The sequence below is a fragment of the Carassius auratus genome, chromosome 21, assembly GCF_003368295.1.
Source record: "Carassius auratus strain Wakin chromosome 21, ASM336829v1, whole genome shotgun sequence".
In the NCBI taxonomy this organism is placed as follows: Eukaryota; Metazoa; Chordata; class Actinopteri; order Cypriniformes; family Cyprinidae; genus Carassius; species Carassius auratus.
In genome coordinates this window covers 24,975,885-24,988,278 of record NC_039263.1, presented here as the reverse complement: position 1 = coordinate 24,988,278, position 12,394 = coordinate 24,975,885, and the positions used below count along the sequence as shown (strand labels likewise).

The 12,394-nt window shown below is 39.2% G+C and overlaps 1 protein-coding gene across 2 annotated transcripts in view; it reads right to left on the bottom strand.

Annotated features, from left to right (window-relative positions):
• Positions 1-12,394, bottom strand: part of LOC113039084 (ras-related protein Rab-27B-like) — a 31,585-nt gene that overhangs the window by 2,961 nt on the left and 16,230 nt on the right. For both annotated transcript variants that reach the window (XM_026196982.1, XM_026196981.1), the window contains 3 exons: positions 8,521-8,692; positions 4,480-4,565; positions 3,655-3,758 (listed from right to left, as the gene is read on the bottom strand). In XM_026196982.1, coding sequence (XP_026052767.1) covers positions 3,655-3,758; positions 4,480-4,565; positions 8,521-8,673 — 343 coding nt within the window. In that variant the 5' untranslated portion in view covers positions 8,674-8,692. The remainder of the gene's footprint in view (positions 1-3,654; positions 3,759-4,479; positions 4,566-8,520; positions 8,693-12,394) is intronic.

Genomic DNA, 12,394 nt, shown 5'->3' with positions numbered 1-12,394 from the left:
TGAGTGGTGTGAGTGCTGGTGAGTGGTGGTGAGTGCTTGTGAGTGCTGGTGAGTGCTTGTGAGTGGTGGTGAGTGCTGGTGAGTGGTGAGTGCTGGCGAGTGGTGGTGAGTGCTGGCGAGTGGTGGTGAGTGGTGGTGAGTGCTGGTGAGTGCTTGTGAGTGGTGGTGAGTGCTGGTGAGTGGTGTGAGTGCTTGTGAGTGGTGGTGAGTGCTTGTGAGTGCTGGTGAGTGGTGTGAGTGCTTGTGAGTGGTGGTAAGTGCTGGTGAGTGCTTGTGAGTGCTTGTGAGTGGTGGTGAGTGGTGGTGAGTGCTAGTGAGTGTTGGTGAGTGCTGGTGAGTGGTGTGAGTGCTTGTGAGTGGTGGTGAGTGCTAGTGAGTGCTGGTGAGTGCTGGTGAGTGGTGTGAGTGCTTGTGAGTGGTGGTGAGTGCTGGTGAGTGCTTGTGAGTGCTTGTGAGTGGTGGTGATTGGTGGTGAGTGCTAGTGAGTGATGGTGAGTGGTGTGAGTGCTGGTGAGTAGTGGTGAGTGCTTGTGAGTGGTGGTTAGCGCTGATGAGTGGTGGTGAGCGCTAGTGAGTGGTGGTGAGTGCTGGTGAGTGGTGTGAGTGGTGGTGAGTGGTGGTGAGTGCTTGTGAGTGCTGGTGAGTGGTGTGAGTGCTGGTGAGTGCTGGTGAGTGGTGGTGAGTGCTGGTGAGTGGTGGTGGTGAGTGCTGGTGAGCGCTGGTGAGTGCTAGTGAGTGGTGTGAGTGGTGGTGAGTGCTTGAGAGTGGTGGTGAGCGCTGGTGAGTGCTTGTGAGTGGTGTGAGTGGTGGTGAGTGCTTGTGAGTGGTGGTGAGTGCTGGTGAGTGCTTGTGAGCACTGGTGAGGTGCTGGTGAGTGCTTGTGAGTGGTGGTGAGTGCTTGTGAGTGCTGGTGAGTGGTGTGAGTGGTGGTGAGTGCTTGAGAGTGCTGGTGAGGTGCTGGTGAGTGCTTGTGAGTGGTGGTGAGTGCTGGTGAGTGCTTGTGAGCGCTGGTGAGTGGTGGTGAGGTGCTGGTGAGTGGTGGTGAGTGATTGTGAGCGTTGGTGAGTGCTGGTGAGTGGTGGTGAGTGGTGGTGAGTGCTTGTGAGTGGTGGTGAGTGCTTGTGAGTGGTGGTGAGTGGTGGTGAGTGGTGGTTAGTGCTTGTGAGTGGTGGTGAGCGCTGGTGAGTGCTGGTGAGTGGTGGTGAGTGCTTGTGAGTGGTGGTGAGTGCTTGTGAGTGGTGGTGAGTGGTGGTTAGTGCTTGTGAGTGGTGGTTAGTGCTTGTGAGTGGTAGTGAGCGCTGGTGAGTGCTGGTGAGTGGTGTGAGTGCTAGTGAGTGGTGTGAGTGCTGGTGAGTGGTGGTGAGTGCTTGTGAGTGCTGGCGAGTGCTTGTGAGTGGTGGTGAGTGCTGGTGAGTGGTGAGTGCTGGCGAGTGGTGGTGAGTGCTGGCGAGTGGTGGTGAGTGCTGGCAAGTGGTGGTGAGTGGTGGTGAGTGCTGGTGAGTGCTTGTGAGTGGTGGTGAGTGCTGGTGAGTGGTGTGAGTGCTTGTGAGTGGTGGTGAGTGCTGGTGAGTGCTGGTGAGTGCTTGTGAGTGGTGGTGAGTGCTGGTGAGTGGTGTGAGTGCTTGTGAGTGGTGGTGAGTGCTGGTGAGTGCTGGTGAGTGCTTGTGAGTGGTGGTGAGTGCTAGTGAGTGTTGGTGAGTGCTGGTGAGTGGTGTGAGTGCTTGTGAGTGGTGGTGAGTGCTGGTGAGTGCTTGTGAGTGCTTGTGAGTGCTGGTGAGTGGTGTGAGTGCTTGTGAGTGGTGGTGAGTGCTTGTGAGTGGTGGTGAGTGCTTGTGAGTGGTGGTGAGTGCTGGTGAGTGCTTGTGAGTGGTGGTGAGTGCTGGTGAGTGCTTGTGAGTGGTGGTGAGGGCTTGTGAGTGCTTGTGAGTGCTGGTGAGTGCTTGTGAGTGGTGGTGAGGGCTTGTGAGTGCTTGTGAGTGCTGGTGAGTGCTTGTGAGTGGTTTTGAGTGGTGGTGAGTGCTGGTGAGTGCTTGTGAGTGGTGGTGAGTGGTGGTGAGTGCTGGTGAGTGCTGGTGAGTGCTTGTGAGTGTTTGTGAGTGCTGGTGAGTGGTGGTGAGTGCTGGTGAGTGGTGTGGGTGCTGGTGAGTGGTGTGAGTGCTGGTGAGTGGTGGTTAGCGCTGGTGAGTGGTGGTGATTGGTGGTGAGTGCTAGTGAGTGATGGTGATTGGTGTGAGTGCTGGTGAGTGGTGGTGAGTGCTAGTGAGTGATGGTGAGTGGTGTGAGTGCTGGTGAGTGGTGGTGAGTGCTGGTGAGTGGTGTGAGTGCTTGTGAGTGGTGGTGAGTGGTGGTGAGTGGTTGTGAGTGGTGGTGAGTGGTGGTGAGTGCTTGTGAGTGGTGGTGAGTGCTGGTGAGTGCTGGTGAGTGCTGGTGAGGTGCTGGTGAGTGGTGGTGAGCGCTGGTGAGCGGTGGTGAGCGCTGGTGAGTGCTTGTGAGTGCTGGTGAGTGGTGTGAGTGCTGGTCAGTGGTGGTGAGTGGTGTGAGTGCTGGTGAGTGGTGGTGAGTGATGGTGAGTGATGGTGAGTGCTGGTCAGTGGTGGTGAGTGGTGTGAGTGCTGGTGAGTGGTGGTGAGTGATGGTGAGTGCTGGTTAGTGGTGGTGAGTGCTAGTGAGTGCTGGTAAGTGGTGGTGAGTGGTGGTGAGTGGTGGTGAGTGCTGGTGAGTGGTGTGAGTGCTGGTGAGTGGTGGTGAGTGCTGGTGAGTGGTGTGAGTGCTGGTGAGTGCTGGTGAGTGCTGGTGAGTGGTGGTTAGCGCTGGTGAGTGGTGGTGAGCGCTAGTGAGTGGTGTGAGTGCTGGTGAGTGGTGGTGAGTGCTGGTGAGTGGTGTGAGTGCTGGTGAGTGCTGGTGAGTGCTGTGAGTGCTGGTGAGTGGTGTGAGTGCTGGTGAGTGGTGTGAGTGCTGGTGAGTGCTGGTGAGTGGTGGTTAGCGCTGGTGAGTGGTGGTGAGTGCTAGTGAGTGCTAGTGAGTGCTGGTGAGTGGTGTGAGTGCTGGTCAGTGGTGGTGAGTGGTGTGAGTGCTGGTGAGTGGTGGTGAGTGATGGTGAGTGATGGTGAGTGCTGGTCAGTGGTGGTGAGTGGTGTGAGTGCTGGTGAGTGCTGGTGAGTGGTGTGAGTGCTGGTCAGTGGTGGTGAGTGGTGTGAGTGCTGGTGAGTGGTGGTGAGTGATGGTGAGTGATGGTGAGTGCTGGTCAGTGGTGGTGAGTGGTGTGAGTGCTGGTGAGTGGTGGTGAGCGCTAGTGAGTGGTGTGAGTGCTGGTGAGTGGTGGTGAGTGCTGGTGAGTGGTGTGAGTGCTGGTGAGTGCTGGTGAGTGGTGTGAGTGCTGGTGAGTGCTGGTGAGTGGTGGTTAGCGCTGGTGAGTGGTGGTGAGCGCTAGTGAGTGCTAGTGAGTGCTGGTGAGTGGTGGTGAGTGCTAGTGAGTGCTGGTGAGTGGTGTGAGTGGTGGTGAGTGGTGTGAGTGCTGGTGAGTGGTGTGAGTGCTGGTGAGTGCTGGTGAGTGCTGGTGAGTGGTGGTGAGTGGTGGTGAGTGGTGGTGAGTGGTGGTGAGTTGAGTGAGTGGTGGTGAGTGGTGTGAGTGCTGGTGTGTCTGCGGTCACTCACTCATCCAGTTCCTGACATTGAGAAAGCTCTGCTGGCTGGTCAGATCGAACATTAGCAGGAAACCCATCGCATCCCTGAAGAACGCTGTGGTCAAACTCCTGAACCTGAGCCGGAGAACAGACCACAATCTCTGATCAGTGTCCAGTCTGTGTGAGCCTCTCAACGAAAACCAGTCAGCCGTAAATCAGGAGAATACAGTGCAATGTAAAAATAAATACATATAAAAACAAAAAACAAAAATTATTTGTAAATAAATACAAAGTTAGATTAACATAAATTTAAAAATAAATTAAACAAAGTAAATTAAACAAAAAGATAGTAAACAAATAGTTTCAATACATAATAAAAATAAATATAAAATAATATAATTATATAGTTATATAAGTATATAAATGAAAAAGATAATAATAATTAGATTGGCATTAATAAATAATAAAATAAGTAATAATATATATAAATAATCTAAAAATAAATGTATAATATGAATATTTAAAACTATTATTTTAAAATACAAAAATACTTAGATTATATTTGAAGAGTTTATTTGCAAAAACCGATAACTGTTTTTTTATTATGTTATGTTTTTATTGTGTTAGTTAGCTGTATTTCCTTTTTTTACCTAATCAAAATAACCCAACTGCATCTGTTTTTGCAAACGAACTCTTCATGGTAAGATAAGGGGCCAATGCATGTGGTTGATCACATTCGGGGTCCAAGGCATCTATAAGATTGAAAAGCCCTGGTCCAGAGGACACAGATGGAGCTGATCCTGGGAAAGCAGGAGACTATGGGACTGTGATCATGACTATGAAGGGAAGAGCACACCTCTCCTGTCCCGCCGTGTCCCAGAGCTGCAAGTGAACCTTAAACGTCTTCCCTGTGGTTCCATTGGGGCTGTTTGTGGTATAAACCTGAAGAACAACACAGACCAGCAGAGATCAGCACCAAACCTTCACTTCATCAGATATTCAGAGTCTCTGAAGGTGTTCTGGCTCGAGGTCAGACTGAAAACATGAAACATTAACTCTAAACAACATGATTCAGACGCCGGGGAACTGCTATACTTATGCTCGCTTCAGCTCAGATTGATGATGTTATTGATCTGCCTGAGCCGCGTTGCATGCTGGGATAGATGCTTTCATCTCGCTGTCTTCCTGCCCACTTCATCCGTGACATTAAAAGAGTCTCCGAAGGAAAAGAGAATAACACAACACACCAAAAAAAGGATTTTCTCCATTGTACATGGAGAAACATATTATAATGAAAAAACAAGACACAAAAAGTAGATTAAGATAAATAGATAGATATATAAAAAAAGAACATTCCTAAATTAGAAAAAGATAAATTTAACAAATAATAGAAACAAAATATTTTTAATAAATAAACATCTGAAATAAATCAAGATTTTGTATTTGCCACTAAATAATCATATGCTTAAAGGGGTAAACATAGTACAATAAAACAATAAAAAATAAATGTAAATAAATAAATAGAACAGTCCTAAAGTAAAAAAAAAAAAAAGTTAATGTAACAATTACATAGAAACTAAATATTGTAAGTAAAAAAATATATATATATTTTTTTTAACAAAAATAAATAAAGATCTGAAATATGTGTCCATCACTAAATAATTGTGTGCTTACAGAAGAAATAAAAATTACAAGAAAACTATTTAAAAAACAGTAGTGAGTAGAAAAAAAGAAATAAATCAGGATTTGGGTCCGGCACTAAATAATCATGTGGAAATGTGAAAAATACTGTCTGTAAGGAGCCCATGTTTATGGGTCATAAATGTATGAGATTGTGTTTCTAATGCTGGAGAATAATGGAGGATTGTTCCTGACGTGATGTGAACACGTGTCTCTGATTCTCGTGTGTGTTTCTGAGCTCAGATGATTCATACTGAGAGTGTGTTTGAGAAGTTCAGGCCTCGTTCTCATTATCGATCTTTTCCAGATCAGCGCAGGCTCATTCAGTGGGTGGAAACATGCTTTGCACATCCTCACACACACACACACACACACACACACAATGAGGAGCCGGTGATCTTGTGTTACCGTGAGTCATAAACATTCATTTAATCCAAGACACTGAAACTCTCCAAACTGTCAAAGTGAATTCATTGTGTTCTAAAATGTGTTTTAAAATGTGAATTCAAACATGTTCTAAAAAAACATTTTTTGTTAATTAAAATGAAGTGGAAATAAAAAATAAATATTAGAAATAAAATACGTTGAAGTATTAAATTACAAAAAAGTAAAACAAAATATATGATTTAAAAAATAATAATAATAATAAATTATTAAATATATACTTTTTATATAAGATTAAAATAAATACCAAAAGAACATAAAATCACTAAAACTACTATAAAACTGCAACTCATAATGCAATGAAAAAAGAAAATCAGAAATGTTGCCTTGGAATATAACTGAAATGAAATAGGTCTAAATTAAAATACCAGAATTCCAAAAAACAACTAAAAAAATTAAAGCTAGAGAAAAAAAAAAATAATTAAATGAATACTAATTTAAATTACAAAATCACCTAACAAAATATTCCAAATTAAAATGATTTAAAATATGAATAAATACTACAATATTATCTAAATAATTACAAATAATACATTAATATAAACCATCTTCTGGAGCAACAACTGAGGACTTGAGTAAGTTAGTTGATTAAATTAAAGTTTAAGTGTTAGAATGTAACATGCATTAAATTTCATATATTAAACTATTTATTGTTCTATTGATGCATATAGAAATTAAAATTAGAGACTGTATTTTATTATCATCATTTATTGCACTGAATTAAATAATTATACATATATGATACATAAAATTACATTTAAATATAAATTAATTTGTCATATCCTCTGTAATGCCAGATTAACCATATAAAATGGTAAAGTTGGATTTTTTTTATATATATATTCTATTCTATTATTCTATATATATAATGCATCTGTGATATGGTTTGTTATGAATAACAACATGTAAAACAGACAGTTTGGCTAATGTATGTTTCTGCTGATGGACTCTACATTGCAACAACAGCGATTAACAAAAAAACATGAACAAACCATTGACTCTTTGTTCTGTGTTAATGTCATATATTTGATTATGAGCAGTAATCGATGCGTCATCACCCGGGTGTTGATAGCACGAGACCTGAACAGCACACATTGCTATCTGTCTTTAAACTAAACTCATTTAAGCCTTGCGACAAGAGACATTTAAGAGCCAGAAGATGCAAAGGAGAACTCGGGTTCACTGTGAGAAGATATGTGCGTGCAAACACATGTCTAAGAACGCACGCAAATATTCTCTTTCAAGCATTGTGTCTGAATCAAATTCATACTAAAATTATGTCAAAATGTAAGGATTTTTTGTAAGGATCCTAGCAGACATAGCTGGCTGAATGTACTGCATTAATGCGCTGGATCAGTGCAGTCTCTTAAAGTGACAGTACTTTTTTTAAAGTTAATCAAACAGCAGAAACTAGGGATACTCTTGGCTGAAGTCGAACAAAATGAAACACAGAGTCGTTTTTTTCACATTTTCCTTCTATGTAGGCCTATTTTGCAAAAAAAAAAAAAAAAAAAAAAATTCAACATAGCATTTATTAAATTTTCACTTTTCGTCCTGCTTAAAAAAAAAAAAAAAAAAAAATCAATTACAAAACAACAATTGAAAATAAATTACATAACACCATTAAATAAATAAAAAAACATTCTAACATACATTATACCTACAAAGCACACTTAAAATAATAATTTTAATAAAATAATATTTTTTGGCTGTTTTTAAGACTTTGTATTTTTTACTGTAAAAAAACAAAAAGGCAGCCTTGCTGAGCAGAAGAGACTTTTTTAAAAACATTAGTAAATTACAAATGAGATCCCAATTTGAACACTATGCGTGAATGTTATGATCAATGTATTAATAGAGCTGTTGTGGGATAATTATTATTATCATCATTATTATTGCCTTTTTTATTTTATTTTACAAGTACAATTACAATACTATTATTTATGAATGTCGATGGAGTTTTTAGGGGGGCTTTTATTTTGGCAGAAACCCACAGGAAGATCTCAGTGCTACTTTTTGTTGACAACAGCATGCATTAATAAATGATTCTTATTACAAATTTTGGGAAGATGTCTGTTGCACGTATCACATTGTCACATGCATTAAAAATAATTCTCAAAGACATTACGGAGCAGCTGACGAGTATCAAGCTCATGCAGCGCGGTCAGAATACATGCAATTCCTGCGTGCATTAGAAAATATAACATTCTGCAGTTTATTTACTAATCGTTTGAGTTAATTTCCTGATTTCAATCATCATATATACAGTAACCTCTAAAAAAACACTGCTGACATGTTTGCTGCATTAGCGCATGCCTCTATTTAATCGCGTTAGTCATTGTTCAATATATATTATTCGGCCTTTTTACATATTATTTTGCTAAATACTTTTTTTTTTTTGCTATTTCCGGCCGAATATTTGGTGCATCCCTTGCAAAAACAAGGAAATCACTTACTGCTCTTAACTGAATATCTTTCGTAAGTTTAATAAAGATTAATATTTATTTATAATACTGACTCTGGCACTCGTGAGCTCATCATCGTCTCAGAGATTTGCTCTTTTAACGCTGCTGGAGTGTGTGAAGTCCACTGTGTATGACTCTTCACACTTTATGATCCACATCAGTAAGCTTTATCACCCTCACACACACACACACACACACACACACACACACACTGACTTATGAGCCAATTATGTGAGGATGGAGGGCCGAACTCACAGGAAACATCAGAGCTTATAACTCAAGACACAAACCGCAGAGCATGCACTAACCACTCTCTTTTCCCTGAAATCGATGCCCACGGTGGTGATGAATTTGGGGTTGAACTTGTTGTCGGTGTAGCGGTAGAGGAAGGTGGTCTTGCCCACTCCGGAGTCTCCGAGAGCCAGGAGTTTGATCAGATAGTCGTAATCTCCATCGGTCATAGTGCTGCTGGAGCTGAACCTGCACAACACACAGCATGAGGAGATTACAATCAATCAATACACACACACACACACACACACACACAGTGAGCATGTTAAATCCACCTTAATAAATCAATACAACACACTCCATAAATATGAAACCAAAGTAAATCAATGATATCACAAGGGTATATATTTTCATTACATGAAAGACAATTATTTCACATAGCTGCCAGGGCAAAATGTCTTATTTTAATTTATTTTAACAATGTACTAAAAAAGGAAATAAAAATGAACTATACAGACCTATAAAAAAACAAAAACTACTAGAAATTACAAAAACATTGAATGAATAAAAAAAACGATAAAAATAAAGAACTGACTGAAAATGAGTAAAAACTATAATTGGATCTTAATGATATTAAAATAAAACTGGAAATCACACAATTAAATAAAAACAGAAGACAGAAAAACAGGTGCTGTAAATAAGAGACAATCACCGAAAATCGAATTCATTTAAAATTACATTTTTAATTTTTGCGCAAAAAGTTGAGCACAAATTATGCACGTGAATATACACTGATATTTTATACTATCAATAAAAATAAACAAATATTTCTTTTTCTAATATATGTGTGTGTGTGTACTGTAAAATCTACTGGAAATGCAAAAGAAAGCATTTTTTGTGTATGCACGTGTGTATACATATGCACACACACACACACAAACACATTCATATTTTGCAATTATACAACTCTGCTCGCTATTAAAAAGCCGTATTACTCAACCAATACCACACATCAAGGCCAGAGAAACCAGAAAGAGACGGACTGAACAATATCTGAGTGTGACAGAGCTGCGTCTCTCTCTCTCTCTCTGGATTTACATGCATCTCTAGCCGAACCACAATATACGGTAAGCTACAATAAAACAACTAAATTACACACTGCCCATCGCGCAACACAACCATAATCACCGTGCAATCACTGTAATCATATGTACAGTAGTTACACACACCAGAAGGGAAAACAAATGAATTATAATTGTTAACCTCTAGCTAACTTACCATTTAAAGCTTTATAATGGACAGAGGGACAAAAGTCTATAAAACGGGTGTGCATTTTGATGCATGCAACTAAGAATGTTGCTTGTAATTATTAAATGACTTATGATGCATTCCATTACAAATGCATTTTGTTGCACGCAATTCCGAAATACGTTATGATGCATTTTATTGAGAAATGCATTTTGGTGTGTGCAAAAACAAAATGCATTGTTTTTTTTTTTTCATGCAATTGCTAAATAAATTTTCTTGCACGCACTTGTGGAATGCAGCATGAATTTTGTTAGAACCTATACAGCATTAATGAGAAATTAAACACAAGACCATTGGTGTGTTCTCCTTCAATGCACATCTTTTTAGTTTACTTAATTCACATCACTTTTCTGTTGTTATTACAGAAACACACAGTCATATAAACCACCCATCTGCGTGACATCTGTATCTGTGCTGGCAGTGAAGCTGTGGAAAGGTTATCTGTGCTGTGAAAGGCCCTCAGGGGTCGATGTTACACAGGAACCAAACCGGGCCAGAGACCCCTGGAACAACCTCCCATGAGCCCTGAAACCACACACTACATTTCTACATTCATCTTAAGACGATGTGTTCACCTGAGCAAAAGACAAGATCATGAAGCTGGGCTGCAGTGGCTGGTGCATGGTGTGCTAAGCGTGTTCTGAATGACTTAGCATGCTAATATCACTGCTATTTTAGGAGCAGAAATATACTCTTCTAGCATTTATTAGCCCTAGTATTTTCCATTTTCAAGAAGTTAAATCTAGTTATTACGGTTTCTGGTGAGGTGTGTTTGAATGAGAAATGCGCATCTTCACAGAGTCAGGTAAATAATAAGGATAATATTTATTTTAGCGATTAAAAACTTAAATTCTGTTCTGCACCTTAACACAAAACTAATGTATTCATCATTGTATTACTTCAACCTAAACTAAACTAAAATTAAAAAACTAACTTTGTTTTGTGTTCTGGCTGCATATACTATTATAGCATTTTTTTTTAATTTTCCATTTTCATTCTATTTTTTGTTATAGTTTTAGTATAGTTTTGATTTGCATTTTTGTATATATATATATTTCAAATTTTTGTTTAGGTTGAAGTACTAAAACTACTTAAAGCTAAAAAATAATAAACACTTAACTGGCATAATTAAAAAAAATAATTAGAAATGTATATAATGTGGGAAAATGGTTAAAGCTTTAGTAATTTTGTTCTGGCTTTTGCTTTTTTTTTATCTTTTTTTTCTATTTAAATGACTGATAAGTGCACCTTCACAGACTGGATCAGGACAATAATAAGGATAATATTAATTTTTTAGTGATTAAAAATGTAATTCTGTTCTGCACCTCACACAAAACTATTGTATTCGTCATTGTATTACTTCAAACTTTGTTTTGTGTTTTTAATTTAGAAATGTTGCAATGTTGAATTACTATTATAGCAATAATTAGTATTTTCCATTTTAATTCTTTTTTTTTTTAAGATTTATTATAGTTTTGCTTTGCATTTTTGTATCTTTTATTGGTTTCTGTTTTTAATTTTATTATTATTATTTTATTTTTAAAATATGTAAATTAAGTGTTTATTATTTTTTTTAGCTTTACTTTTACTAATTTTAGTACTCAAACCTAAAGAAAAAGTAGAAATGTTGCTTTGGGAAAATAGTTAAAGCTTTAAGTAATTTTGTTCTGGCTTTTGTTATTTAAAAAAAAAAAAAATTAAATGTCTGTTTAGTTTTATATACGTTATATATGTTTTTAGTTTCTGTTTTAGTCATTTTAGTTCTTTAACTAACTATATTTAGATATGCTGCCTTGGCAACTAACTGAATATACTATTATATTCTTTATTAATATTAATTTTTGCAAAGTTGATCAAATACTCTTGAATGGTTTCCAGAAGAATCTCTCTATGAAAGTGAAAGCTAGTGATTCATTTTTAATGTTTTTCAATGGCTCTGATCACAAAACAAAAATAAGAGAAAGTACGTTAGCATTCAAAGCAGATAAATGGTTTTATGTCAGAGGAAAATAAGCTTCATCTGAATGAAGGGTCAAAGCAGATGACCTTAAAACAAACTCAATAACAGAGACCTCTGACATCTCGACAGATCCTAAACCGATGACCTTCGCACACATCAGCTCCAGTCAATCGTAATGTGACCAGATCGTTTCGGCCGTCTTTCATTAGTATTGTTCTGGATACAATGTCTCGCTCATTAACTAATTACATGAAGTTAATCAAGCCAATCTGCTTGTCAGACGGACGTGCAAGAACATTCAGAGTAAAGCAGGTCTAATGCATGACATTTGATCAGACAGACGCTCACATTTAGACAATTAGACCGAGCGATTCATTAACCTAGATCTCTAAATGTGCTCTTCATCCTTCTAGCATGTTCTGAATGGAGTTATACAGATGCTATGAGGTTGATAAAGAGTATCAGTGTTAATGGACAGAGACGGACAGCACATACTGCGTCCTGATTGGTTCTCTGTGATGATGTCATAATCGAGGCCTTATCGTTTCCCATCCTACATGATCTCCTTCGGTTTCACGCTGAAATAAATCACATTACGCACATTAATTATGTTGAACGTTACGGTAAACGCTCTCGACCGAGCAGAGGAGAAGATCTTGTGTCATACAAACACTTTAAATCAA